The 14977-nt window shown below is 36.8% G+C and overlaps 1 protein-coding gene across 1 annotated transcript in view; it reads left to right on the top strand.

The window, feature by feature from the left end:
* Nucleotides 1-14413, top strand: part of LOC145669530 (uncharacterized) — a 535876-nt gene extending 521463 nt beyond the window's left edge. The window contains exon 4 of the mRNA XM_081737711.1: nucleotides 257-14413. Within this exon, the coding sequence (XP_081593837.1) occupies nucleotides 257-1333 (1077 nt within the window). The 3' untranslated portion in view covers nucleotides 1334-14413. The remainder of the gene's footprint in view (nucleotides 1-256) is intronic.
* The last annotated feature ends 564 nt before the right edge of the window (nucleotides 14414-14977 follow it).

Here is a 14977-nt window from a genome sequence, read left to right as displayed (position 1 = left end):
AACATATCTTATCTTGCATCAAGTTATATATTAAAGTTATTTATATAAAAACATACCTTATCAAGCATCAAGTTATTTATCATGGTACTACTAAAAGGAAAGTACGTATTATGGTTAATGAGAATAACTAAAAATTAACTGTTAAAGTTTAATTTTAAATATCTTCTTATTTATGTTCCCCTTGTTGTACGTATTTGTTGTAGGTTAATATTATTTTTAAAGCTTATATCTTTGTTTTCTCTTTGGTATTTTTCAGATAATGTGCAACAATGGAGGCTTGACTGAAATTCCTCGTTTTCTTCCGCCAACAGTGGAGAGCTTATCGCTGAAGAAACATGACTTTCAGATCATCAAGACAGACGCTTTCCAAGGTCTCAAGTCGTTGAGGAAGCTGACGCTAGATGGCAACAACATATCTGTTATCAAGCCTTTTGCCTTCCGAGGCCTAACTCGCCTACGAGAACTGAAAATACACAACACACCACTGGATAAAATATCTGAGTTCTCATTTGCTGGCCTACAAAATGTGACAAAAATTGAGCTTACACATAATAAAATAACAAAAGTCGAAGGTTACGCTTTCGCGGGGACCTCTAATATCCAATTGTTGTCACTTGTCAATAATCCCATGGACCGTCTGGAAACTTCGGCCTTTTCGGGACTGACAAACGTTGAATTTCTAAATCTTCCTTCTGGGATAAACGTTATCGAACCCGATGCCTTTAAGGGCATGGACACAGTGGGTCTTATAAAACTTGGCTACATGGACCTTGATGAGCTTAGCACAAACACCTTCAGGGGTTTAAGTAAAGTTCACGATTTATCAATACAAGACTCGGATCTTGGTGTAATTCGGGAAGGTGCATTTTCAGGGCTGTCACAAGTGATTTATCTCAACATTTTAAACAACAAAATTGACGCCATTGAAGAATTTATTGTGAAACCTGGGAATCAAATACGGACCCTTCGTATCCATGGAAATCATCTGTTGGAATCTCCAGCGCCTGGAACTGTAGTTATAAGAGGTGTGCTTCATCTAAGTATACAATACAACCACTTCCCTTGCGATTGTCATCTCCATACGTTGTTACAAAGTCCGTTGGCAAATACTTCAAATTTTGCTTCCAAAAACTTCTGTATATCTCCGCTAGAGTTTAACGGTAAGCCAATTGCGTCCTTAGATCTGGATTCTATCGGTAGATGCCAGGAACAGGTTACGAAAGAGAATTTGGAAGCATCGAATGTTCCTTCCAACAACAACAAGTGCTATAGAAATACCATGGATACAATAACGTTATTAATATGGTTATTCTGTGTCCTAATGTCCAGGTGAGTAGAACTGCTCCTATTCATTTAGGACCACAAATCAAGGACCAAATAATAATAATTATCTCAGATAACGATACGTCTGTGGTAAGATAACAATATGTCTTCCTCAGACATTTTGCAGATGCCTTTATCCGATTTAAAAGAGAGATATACTAGTTCGAAGTGAAGTATATATATAAATAATAATGTTTTCCACATATGGTACTAACTGTGAAACGTTATGTGACTGGACAATAACGAAACAAATATATTGATAACTAGCGTTGGCCCTCGTGGAAAGTCACACCGGTAAAAAAAAAACACTTTTTTTCTCTTCAGGTTGAAGGGAGAAAGCTTATCTAATGCACTACTTATCGTGTGCAGCGTTCTTCCCTTTGCTTAGAGCAGACATGTGCAAGTTGGAACAGGTTGTGGGCTAATCACAAAGGACCATACGAGACGATGTATAACATTTTCACAAAGGATCATACGACACGATGTATAACATTTTCACAAAGAGCCATACGAGACGATGTATAACATTTTCACAAAGAACCATACAAGACGATGTACAACATTTTCACAAAGGACCATACGAGACGATGTATTACATTTTCACAAAGAACCATACGAGGCGACGTATAACATTTTCACAAAGAACCATACAAGACGATGTATAACATTTTCACAAAGAACCATACAAGACGATGTATAACATTTTCACAAAGGACCATACGAGACGATGTATAACATTTTCACAAAGAACCATACGAGACGATGTATAACATTTTCACAAAGAACCATACAAGACGATGTATAACATTTTCACAAAGGACCATACGAGACGATGTATAACATTTTCACAAAGAACCATACTAGACGATGTATAACATTTTCACAAAAAAACATACGACACGATGTATAACATTTTCACAAAGAACCATACGAGACGATGTACAACATTTTCACAAAGAACCATACGTGACGATGTACAACATTTTCACAAAAAACTATACGAGACGATGTATAACATTTTCACAAAGAACCATACGAGACGATGTATAACATTTTCACAAAGAACCATACGAGTTGATGTATAACATTTTCACAAAGAACCCTACGAGACGATGTATAACATTTTCACAAAGAACCATACAATACGATGTATAACATTTTGACAGAGAAACCTACGAGACGATGTATAACATTTTCACAAAGAACCCTACGAGACGATGTATAACATTTTCACAAAGAACTGAATAGACATATTGAATGAAAAAACTCATTAATCGTACACTAACATCACAGAAACACAAAAACAGTAACCAAAATATTTACCAGAGTAAAAAAGAAAAATCTACGAGAGCCGTTCGGAAAGTAATCTCTGATTGGTTAAAAAAAAAGAAATACTAAAGTAAATAAGACGATTTTATTATATGCATCTGAAAACTACTTTGCTGTATTTTCAACATGGTTTCCATAAGCATTCAAGTACTTATCGTATCTCTACACTAGCTTAGAAATTCCATCAGCATAAAAATCTCCCGCCTGTGCCTTGAGCCGGACTGTGACCGCATCTTTCACCTCCTTATCATCATTAAAGCGCTGAGATCCAAACCACGTCTTCATATGCATGGAGAGATTGTGAAACGTTGATTTTCACGAACCTATCTATCAACTTTCTGACCAAGTTCATCAGTGACAACTGATGGCCTGCCAATCCTTTGTTGGTCATGAATGTTTGTTCATCCACTTTTAAATGAACGAACCCATTCACGAACAACTCCTTCACTCATCCCACTTGATTCATACACTGCACAAAGTTTCCGATGAATATCTGCTGCCGAATGTTGTTTTGCCGTAAGAAAACGTATAACAGTCCGCACTTCGCACTTTCTATTGCAGCACACATTTTGAGACGCTACAAAACTGGAACTAGTGATCAGACAACCATCAATCTACCATGGCTGCATGCAGACTAATCTACCGCGCACGTCTGTGCAAAGTGGTAGTGCTGGCCTCACTACTTCACACACAGTTATCAACCGGAAGTTATTTTCCGAACGCGCCTCGTAGTACTTACTTTCGTTCATTTGACGAGGTTCGAAGCACAAAGATCAGGAGGAAAGGCGGGGATGTAGAGAAACGCTGATTTCTGTGTTGTTTTCTCATCGTTGTCAGATCGCTTGAGATAAGTCTCATACTATGTGGTCCAGGATTGGAAAAAAAAATGAATTTCGTTTAAGAGATTACGTAAGAAATACTTTCAAATACCGGATCAGGCGGGACAGGTGTTGCACATAGCTGGCTTAGAGTGATATATTTTTTTACTGATGTGACTTCCCTAAAGACCCGCCACTGCTGGTAACGTGTGAAGTATCCTACAAGTTTATTTATCTTTTTATTTTGTTATCTGAGGACGAATAAAAGATTCGAGAAAATGTATAACTTATAAACAAAGAAAAAAAAGTGTTTTGTTATGAGAAGTGAAAACTTAGTTTTGTTAGTGTTAATTAATTATTGTTAGTGAGATCACAACAACAAATAAACGAATTTCCAATTTTATTAATGGACCTGCTAAAAAAAAATACTATCACTGCCTCTGAAAAAGAACACAAACACGGTAACATAAATCTTGTTGTACTCGTGTACGTAATTAAGAAGAAATTTAGTTGATAAAAAAAAAAGTGATGTGAGCCATTAACTCGATTTTTTGGTCAATTTTTACAAGACGAATAAATATAAATAAGTACATATTTGCTTTATCTGTGAAGACTGACCCACAATAATTGTATGCAGCTATACAAAAGAATTTTAAAAAAATGTTTCTATCTATGTATGAGTATCCACGACGTATCTCAAATTACCCCTCAACCCCGTTCACATTGACACAATGTTAACGCATCTTTAGTGCAAATTAGTACTCTAACACTGATGTTAATGTTTACGTAGTTCAAGAGTTTTTAGCGATTACACAATCACACACACAAAAAAAATAGAAGTTCCATGCACCTTATCCCAGGGTTTGGATTCAATGTGTTTTGTTACACAGAATCCAAATTTCGAAACCCCAGGACGATCGACCGTGTGAATTCCTTTTTATGGGCGAAAAACGAGCGATTTTGGATAGGGAGCATACATGTAACACAGCCATACAAAAAGAAAAGCATGTGGAGTGGACCCCAGAGTATGGATTCAGTGTATTTTGTTACACAGAATCCAAATTACGAAACCCCAGGACGATCGATCGTGTAAATTCCTTTTTATGGGTGAAAAACGAGCAATTGTGGATAGGGAGCATACATGTAACACAACAATACAAAAAAAAGTACGTGGAGTGGACCCCAGGGTATCGATTCAGTGTATTTTGTTACACAGAATCCAAATTACGAAACCCCAGGACATTCGACCGTGTGAATTTCTTTTTATGTGTAAAAAACGAGCAATTTTGGATAGGGAGCATACATGTAACACAGCCATACAAAAAGAAAAGTATGTGGAGTGGACCCCAGAGTATGGATTCAGTGTATTTTGTTACACAGAATCCAAATTACGAAACCCCAGGACATTCGACCGTGTGAATTTCTTTTTATGTGTAAAAAACGAGCAATTTTGGATAGGGAGCATACATGTAACACAGCCATACAAAAAAGAAAGTATGTGGAGTGGACCCCAGGGTATGGATTCATTTTATTTTGTTACACAGAATCCAAATTACGAAATCCCAGGACGATCGACCGTGTGAATTCCTTTTTTATGGGCAAAAAACGAGCAATTTTGGATAGGGAGCATACATGTAACACAGCCATACAAAAAAAAGTATGTGGAGTGGACCCCAGGGTATCGATTCAGTGTATTTTGTTACACAGAATCCAAATTTCGAACCCCCAGGATGATTGGCCGTATAAAGTTTTTCCTGTGCAAAAATTTTGAGCGATTTTCGATAGGGAGGACGCACGTTTTTCACCCATAGAACAAAATTGACATAGTCAATAGTCCTGAGGTATCGAGATTTGAATTCTGTGTAACAAAATACACTGAATCGATATCCTGGGGTCCACTCCACATACTTTTTTGTATGGATTTGTTACATGTATGCTCCCTATCCAAAATTACTCAAGTTTTTCACCCATAAAAAAGGAATTCACACGATCAATCGTCATAGGGTTTTGAAATTTGGATTTTGTGTAACAAAATACATCGAATTCATATCTTGGGTCCACTGTACATATTTTTTTTTGTATAACTGTGTTGCGTGTACACAGTTATATAAAATCGTTGAAGTTTTTCGCCCATAACAAAACAATTGAGACAGTCGCTTGTCCTGGGATTTCAAATTTTGTATTCTGTGTAACAAAAAATATACAAAATATTGTGGGGTCCGTTGTACAGAACTTTTATCTTTTGTGTGTGTGTGGCTGTCTTATGAATGCGGATAATCACTAATAATTGATACACTATGAAGGTGCTAACGTTAGTGTTAGAACACAAAGGTGCACTAACGAGTTGAACTTGTTCATATTTGTTGGACAATTACTTTAAAAATAAATAAATCCCAAATTGGCTCCCAACTATAACCATTAATAACTCTTACACTATGAAGGAACACGTTAGTGTTTGAGCAATAATGTGCACAAACGATGCACTAACGAATAGTAATTGTGCCATGTTTGTGGGACAATTAGTGTAAAAGTGGCTAAATCTCAAATTGTCTCCCTACATATAATCGCTAAAAACTCTTACACTATGGATACACTAACGTTAGTGTTAGACCACTAATGTGCACAAATGATGCACTAACCAGATGTAAAGTTTCATTAAATTTTGTTCATGTGAAGGACTCAGTTGAGATGCGTCGTTTCGTGTGTGTATGCATGTGTGTGTATGTATTTAAGAGTTGATTGGAGGGCTTATTATGAGTGATTGTATTAAGCAATATTATACAATGATTCTTAACACTCCTATCTTGTATGTGCTTTAATGTATATATCTCCCAGACTCAGTTTTTCAAATTTCAAAGTTGCAATCAGGAAATTATGAAGATAAGGCGTGTTATACAGTGCATACGTGAGGCATGGAAATGTTCTCCTACGTTTTATTAAAGTCTGTATCTACTTCACTACTGTCTCTTTCAGTTTGTATTCTTAATTATTCTTTGGCCCACTATCAAAAGTACCCTAATTGGCACAAGTAGTACATCTTAAGAGGAATCAAACCAGTAAAAAAAATGGAAGTTTTTCGCTTGAAAGGAAGGGAAGGAAACTTAAATAATGCACTAATTCTTATGTAAGTATTGTTTCCTTTACTTTGAAACGAGAAAAGGTTAATAGATTAATATTGGTTAATTAACACATAGTGTGCCTTTCCAATACGTGGTCCACAAATGTTCTTTTCAGACTTTGACATTGAAAATTCGTTGGGTTGTATTTTTTAATTCACACATGAAGTGCCGTGTCTGCACCATTCCCATGCCATGCCTGACAGGCTACCTTGAAGAGAAAGCAGCGCGGTCGTGGCTCTCGACTTTGATCCTTCGGCTTTCTTCGGAGCACACGAAGCGACACGAAGTTGACCAGAACCAAAAGAAATGGTGTAGCAACACAGCATGATATGTGTGAATGGTCACGGTAGTGGCACAGACGGACAATGGCAGGAAAATGTCATGGACATGGACATTACGTGTAAATTAACCTTATGAATTGTTATGGCAGGAAAATGTCATGGACACGGACATTACGCGAGATTTAACTTTATAAATTGCTATTGATTACTTGTGAATATAATTGTCATCTTCATATACATAAATCTGTTTGTCACTTACGTATGTAGGCTCGGCATGGCATGGGGATATCTAGTTTATGTTTATGAGGTACTTTTCCAGCTCAAAGAGTAGATTAAGATTTCTATTTCAGAAATGTACAGTCTTGTTTTTAAAAAGTGGACACCTAGTTATATCTATTCCTGCTCTCTGTTAAGTATTCACTACGTCATCCCTCAGTTTTTGGTAATGACTTAAAGAAAAATTACGAACGATAACAGAAAGGAACAAAATAACACTTCAAAAAAAAGTTAATTAAGCTAATAACTGTCTCAAGGGCTTTAGTTACAAACCAGAAGCATAGGTGCTTGGTGTAATGATGTGATACATACAATTAGAAATCGATAACTCGAAGCTAAAGGGAATAGAGAGAAATTCGAGTTGTCAAGATTTTCGAGTAACGAAGGTTCGAGCTATCGAGGTGGCCATAACAAAAATTCGAAATATCGAGGTTCTGTGTTCCTAGTTAAAAGTAACTATATAACCTCTATAACTCGAACTGTTATTCGTTCGACCTCTATAACTCGAATTTTTATTCATTCAACCTCTATAACTCAAAGTCTTATTCATTCAACCTCTATAACTCGAAGTTTTATTCACTCAACCTCTATAACTCGAATTTTTTTGTTCGTTTAACCTCTAGAATTCGAAGTTTTGAAAGTTTCTTAAATTAAATAAGATGGTTAGGAAAAATAGCGTATTGTTTTAGAGGAGGGGCTTTCATGTCTAGACATAAGTAAAATATAATTACAGTACACATTAGCAACAATGACAATTACGGAAAAGCATAGAGCTATTGACATTATCATGAGGGAGGTGCCAGAGGGTATAGTGACAGGAAAGAGATGGAGAGGACGAAGGAGAGTAAAATTAATATCAAAACAGAGAAATCGTACATGAAGACGAATAGGTTAACGGAAGACCGTGGATCATGGGAACTTCTCAGTTGCAGTAAGTGATCTGCTAATAATGGCACAATACCTATGATGAGGATATGATAGAGCTGTTGCTTCGAGTTATCGAGGTCACATCTAGAGAAATTCGACTTGTATAGATACGAAAGTTCGAGTTATCGAAATTTTTAAATACGATTACGAAACCTTTAAAATTCGACTTATCGAGGTTGTGACTTTTAAGCTTTCGAATCATAGAGATTATTTTAACATTGAGTGTTGTCGACAATTCAAGGGAATGTGAAAAATCGAATTATTAAGGAATTTGAGTTATCGAAGTTCCAGTTATCAAGTTTCTGCACTATACGAAATAGTTTATTCAATAGCATTTTGCCCCTAAACTTTCGAAATTCTTTATCTTCTTTAATTTGTTCACGAATAGCCTATGGATAAATTGTGTGAATACTTATAGATAAATTCAAACTAATTTCCATCCTCACAATTGTATTTGCACCGTTAATTAAGGAAAGCATAATTCAAACGCATGGGAACATTTTTCCACACCTCTTGTTAATATGGAATTGTGCTTTCTAGTAATTGCATTAGCTCTACATGTGATTTTTTAAAAATCATGCCCTTCTAATTACTACAACCTCTGAGTGGTTGAATAAGTACTTGTTTACACAAAGGGTAAGTATTCTGTTCTCTAGCTCGCATTAGTAACTACCGATTCTCATATACTTGACATTTTGAAAAGCCACCATCGTGGTTCTATCACTGTTTCAGTATGCCTCATATTTCTGTGCCGTAAAGTATAATGTTCTATTGTTTATAATGTCCTGCGTTTCTGTGTTGTACAGTGTGTTGTTCTGCTCTTTCCTATTGCCCAACGTTCCAGTGTTGTATAGTACGATGTTCTGTGTTATACAATAGAATGCTCCTCTTTTTCATTATGACCCACATTTCTGTGTCATGCAGTACAATGTTCTGATTTTTCCTAAGTTCTCATGCTTCTGTGTTATACAATAGACTACTTTCCTTTTTCCTAATGTCTCTTGTTCCTATGTCATGCAGTACAATGTTCTAATTTTTCCGAAGTTCTCATGCTTCTGTGTTATGCAATAGACTACTTCCCTTTTTCCTAATGTCTCTTGTTCCTGTGTCGTACAGTACAATGATTTGCTCTTCCCTAATGACCCATGTTTATGTGTCGAAGAGTATAATGCTCCACTAATTCCTAATGTCTCATTTCTGTACTGCAGAATACAAAGTTCTGAACTTTCCTAGTGTTCCACGTTTTCGTACTGTGCAGTACAATATTTTGTAGTCTTCTAACATCTCACATTTTTGTACCATACAGTGCAACATTGTGCTATTTTCTAATGTCCCACGTTTGTGTGCTGTACAGTTGAACACCTTTCCTAATATTCCACATTTCTGTGTTTTATAGTGCAATGTTCTGCTCTTTATTAAGATCTCATGTTTTTGTGTTACATAATAGAATGTTTCCCTTTTCCTAAATGTTTCATGTTTTAGTATCATACAGTACAATGTTCTGCTCTTTTGTAATATCCCACGTTTCTGTGCCGATAGTACACTGTTCTCTTCTTTCCTCATGTCTCACGTTTCTGTGCTGTATAACGCAATGTTCTGCTCTATCCTAATGTTCTACGTTTGTGTGCTATACAGTAGAATGCCTCTCTCTTTCCTAATGTCCCACATTTCTGTGATGTACAGTACAATGATTTCGTCTTTCCTAATGAACCATGTTTCTGTGGCGTACAGTATGATGCTCCATTCATTCCTAATGTCTCATTTCTGTACTGTACAGTACAATGTTCTGAACTTTCCTTATATCCCATGGTTTTGTACTGTGCAGTACAATATTCTACTCTTTTCTAATCGCTCACATTTTTTTGCCATACAGTACAATATTGTGCTATTTTCTAATGTATCACGTTTGTGTGCTGTACAGTAAAATGCTCTGCCCTTTCATAATGTCTCACGTTTCTGTGCTGTATAGTACACTATTCTGCTCTTTCCATATATCTCACGTTTTTATGCCGTACAGTAAGTACACTATTCTGCTCTTTCCTAATGTTAAACGCTTTTATGTCACACAGTAAATACAATATTCTGCTCTTTCCTAATGTCTTACTTTTCATACCGCACAGTGAGTGCAATGTTCTGCCTTTTCCTATTGTCTCACGTTTTTATGCCGCACAGTGAATACAATGTTTCTGCTGTATCCAATTGTCTCACTTTTCTATGCCGCACAGTAAATACACTGTTCTGATGTTTCCTAATGTCTCACGTTTTTATGCCGTACAGTAAGTACAATATTCTGCTCGTTCCTAATGTCTCACGTTTCTGAGCAGCACAAAACATTGATCAATTTTCATAGTCTTTTATTCAGTAAGTGACCCTAAAAAAGTATTTATGATTCTGACAAAGTATTTTGTACACTTTCTTATTCTATTTTTAATTTCTGTTAACGTTTCAAGGAGAAACAAAAGCAACAAGATATCAAAAACTACTTAAGTGTTCAGCTTTATCCAAAATTACTTGTTATTTTCTATATACAAAATTTGTCTGTTTTTCTAATTCCTTAAAATGAATCTTAAAGAAATACAAGATTCGATTTCTAAATTTATTACAAATTTTAACTTAATATGGCTCGTGCAATTACTACGAAGCACCCTGTATATGAGATTAAAATGTGATAAATAACATCTTATGAATAAGAGTGATATCTAAATGTATAGGAAAAGTAAACGTAAAGTTATTGATATATTATATAAGAAATACAATATGGTTGGAAATTGTACACAATTATTGAATATATCGTATTACAAAAAATGATTATGTATTCAGAATCTCAGTATTACAAATAATACACTAATGTATTTTACGATCAGCAACGTGTTAGTTTCGAGAGAGCACAAATCAATGTTGTCAAATGTTCTTTTAAAATTTTTTCTTGTTTTACGTACGACTAGCAGAATGCTGTTGTCCATTACGGACTTTCGTGACGTTTTATCTAACCAGGAACCCTTCGAACCAAACAGTTGAGCGCTCTACTGCTGAGGCACATACTCCTGTAAAATGCGGTTTTGGGAAATGCAGGATAACAGGACCTGTCTTGAATGTAAAAGAAAGTTTCCAAAATAATAATTCTGGAGGTAATCGGCAGAATTTGCACTAACATCCTGAAAATAGTATCACATGGATTTGGCAGTATCGATGGAGGGTTCTTCCAGTGCTTACTATAACTAACAGTTATAAGTTAGTAGGTTTCATTAGGGTAGCTAACGTCCTCATGCCGTAAGCGTCGGTGGATCAACGGTGGGCAACTAGCGACATCTCGCTAAAAATTGGTGGCTCCGCACCGACAATCCTCGGTGGCTCCACTTCGGCTTTGAGAATTATACTACCAGTGGCAGAGACGCAACGAAACGCCAATCAACCACAAAATTGTTCCCCCAAAATATGTTAAATCGCCTATATATGTACTTTGTTTACATTAAAGGTGAGTCTAAAAAACACTACAAACAAAGAAAGTACTCCGGGGCGGGCGCGATCCACCAACCTTATAATTACTAGGCACGTGTTCTTCCGACTTCGACACCGAGGCAATGCAGAAAACCTGGCTTGTAGAGGGATAAATCATTGATATCTTTTTAATTTGGCTAATAAGGGTGCTCCTTTAACCATGTATGTTCGACGATAACTGTTTGGGATAGGTAAAATGCGTTCACTGTGTAATTTTATAACAAAATGACGCAGGTTTATATTCTTTATTTAATAGTTCTCCCATATTTACTTTCTAATGCTCGGCGACAGTTGCCATCTAAATACATACAATTATACACACTCACCTCAAGATTTTTCCTTTCATGATGTAGAGGCATGGGTTATTCTTGACGCCGTGAGCTCACTTCGGGAACAATTCGCCAGAAAAACATAATATGTAATAATAACTACATGCACATAACTGGCGATAGTTCATGGCAGTTCGCGATTCTCTGCGACGAATCGAAGGAGCGCGGACCAAAATAAAGTTCTCGCTGCCACGCAATGGTAACTTCAACACCCCAACTCTAGATATCTGTTTCGACAACTGGCGACAATCCTTCGACGCGTCGCTATATCGACGATCGACATTTACAGGCAAGTGGACCACTAGGTGTTGGCGACGTTTATGGCATGGGAGGTTCTTTCTATATACTCTTTAAATGTGTGTGTTGTTTGGTATAGTCGCAATAGTTTTATGTGGGACACAATGTATACATATATAAAGGACTGTTTGGAAACTAGTTACGTCATGTCTAAAAGTACAAAAAAAGCATTTATTTACATAATGATAAGAATAATAACACTTGTACCTTAAAATTCTTTAACATACTGTCCTTCTGATTCGATACATCTTTGACAGCGGGATTTTCAACTTCGAAGGCATCCTGGAAGATCTGTTCAGGAAGTGTGTTTAAAGCCTTTCACAAGGTGCTTTCACATTGTAGATTGTTCTTTCTGGGGCACGCTCGTAACTTTGCCTCTTCGTTTCTGAGTCGTACTGAAATATCCACGTTTCATCACCCTTGATAACATTATCCAAAAAAGCGAGTATAGTTTTCACCCATTTCCGAAACGTTTTGGCAAATTTCCAGTCGGCGAGATTTTTGTTCGTCGGTCGTCGTTGGGACAAGCTTTGCGCACACTTTTCTCATGTGCAAATCTTTGGTCACAGTCTCATGTACAATCTTTTTCGAATATTTAATATGTCATCCATTAAACGAACACTGATTCGACGTCTTCTTGTAAAAGTTTTTTCACACGCCAGATTTTCGTCGTTTGAGGATATTGTCGGGTGTCCACCACGTTCTTCGTCGTTGATCTCATCATGGCCTTCCAAAATCAAATTGTGCCATCTGTAGACTTGCCTTTGTGATAAACACTCCTCCCCCGAAGGTCTGGTAAATCATTGAAAAAGTTTCTGCTGCATACTTGCCCAATTTCACCCGAAACGTGATCGCGTATCTTGTTTCAGTGAGTGCTGTATCGCGACTTGTACAAGAGACGAAACAGGCTTACGAAATCGCCAGCCTTTCACGTGCGAAAGCTCAGAGACAACGAAGTAAGTACTTTGTACAAGAGACGAAACAGGCTTACGAAAACGCCAGCCTTTCACCTGCAAAAGCTCAGAGACAACTAAGTAAGTACTTGCTTGGCACTTTACTTACACCACTATCAATCATGGTGATAGATGCAACGTACAGTCTCTTCACAATAAAATGTATGACATTATTTTCCGAACAGAGGTTATATATAATCAAATAGCTTTAAATTACATTTTGAGCAGCGAAAAGAATCTCTTATAATTTAGGCTAGAATTGTTTACAAATTTCTCAATGACATTGGAGATGATGTTTTAAGGATCATTTCCAAATGAACGGAAAGTTAATCATAAGCTACTCTAAACATTTTAGAGTAATTTTCAGAAATATCAGATTGATAGATTGCTGTACATAAATTACTTATACAAAATTTGAAATCTATCACAAAATACGATTTTGATTACTGATTGCGAATGACAGCTTTGATGTGCAAAATGTCAATTTTGGAGGAGAGCCTGTAACTTATACAGCTGTACCTACGTTTTCTATCTTTCAATTTTGGAAGAGAGCCTGGACCTTATAGAGATGTGCCATCCCTTTTCTATTTCCTATTTTTCAACCTGGGAGGAAACCCTGAATCTTATATAGCTGTGCCATTCTCTTTCTCTTTCTACGTTTCAATCTTGGACGAGAGTTTGGATCTTTATACAGCTGTGCCATCCTTTTTCTTTTTTTATCTTTCAACCTTGGAGAAAAACCTGGATCATATGCAGCTGTCTCATTCTTTTTTATCTTTCAATTTTGGAGAAAAGCCTGTATCTTATACAGCTGTGCGATCCTTTTTTTATCTTTCAACCTTGGAGGAGAGCTTGGATTTTTATACAACTGTGCCATCCTTTTCCTATCTTTCAACTTTCGAGGAAAACCTGGATCGTATGCAGCTGTGTCATCCATTTTCTTTTTCTATCTTTCAATCTGGAAGGAAGGCCTAGAGCTTACAGAGCTGTCCCTTTTTTCTATTTCTACCTTTCAACCTTGAACAAGAGCTTGGATCTTATACAGTTGTGACATCATTTTTCTTTTTCTAACTTTCAACCTTGAAGGAGAGCCCGAATGTTACACAGCTGTACATTTTTTCTCTTTCTTTATTTCAACCTTGGACGACAGCTTGGATCTTTATACAGCTGTACCATCCTTTTTCTTTTCATCTTTCAACGTTGGAGGAGAGCCTGGATCTCATACAGTTGTGCCATTGTTTCTTTTTATCTTTCAACCTTGGACGGCAGCTTGGATCTATACAGCTGTGCCGTCCTTTTTATTTTTATCTTTCAACCTTGGAGGAGAGCCTGGATCTCATACATTTGTGCCATTGTTTCTTTTTATCTTTCAACATTGGACGGCAGCTTGGATCTATACAGCTGTGCCGTCCTTTTTATTTTTGTCTTTCAACCTTGGAGGAGAGCCTGGATCTCATACATTTGTGCCATTGTTTCTTTTTATCTTTCAACCTTGGACGGCAGCTTGGATCTATACAGCTGTGCCGTCCTTTTTATTTTTGTCTTTCAACCTTGGAGGAGAGCCTGGATCTCATACATTTGTGCCATTGTTTCTTTTTATCTTTCAACCTTGGACGGCAGCTTGGATCTATACAGCTGTGCCGTCCTTTTTATTTTTGTCTTTCAACCTTGGAGGAGAGCCTGGATCTCATACATTTGTGCCATTGTTTCTTTTTATCTTTCAACCTTGGACGGCAGCTTGGATCTATACAGCTGTGCCGTCCTTTTTATTTTTGTCTTTCAACCTTGGAGGAGAGCCTGGATCTCATACATTTGTGCCATTGTTTC

Source organism: Thermobia domestica, chromosome 14 (assembly GCF_964235325.1).
Source record: "Thermobia domestica chromosome 14, izTheDome1.hap1.1, whole genome shotgun sequence".
NCBI lineage: Eukaryota > Metazoa > Arthropoda > Insecta > Zygentoma > Lepismatidae > Thermobia > Thermobia domestica.
The sequence above is the reverse complement of the archived record's forward strand: the minus strand, read 5'-3'. Positions and strand labels throughout refer to the sequence as shown.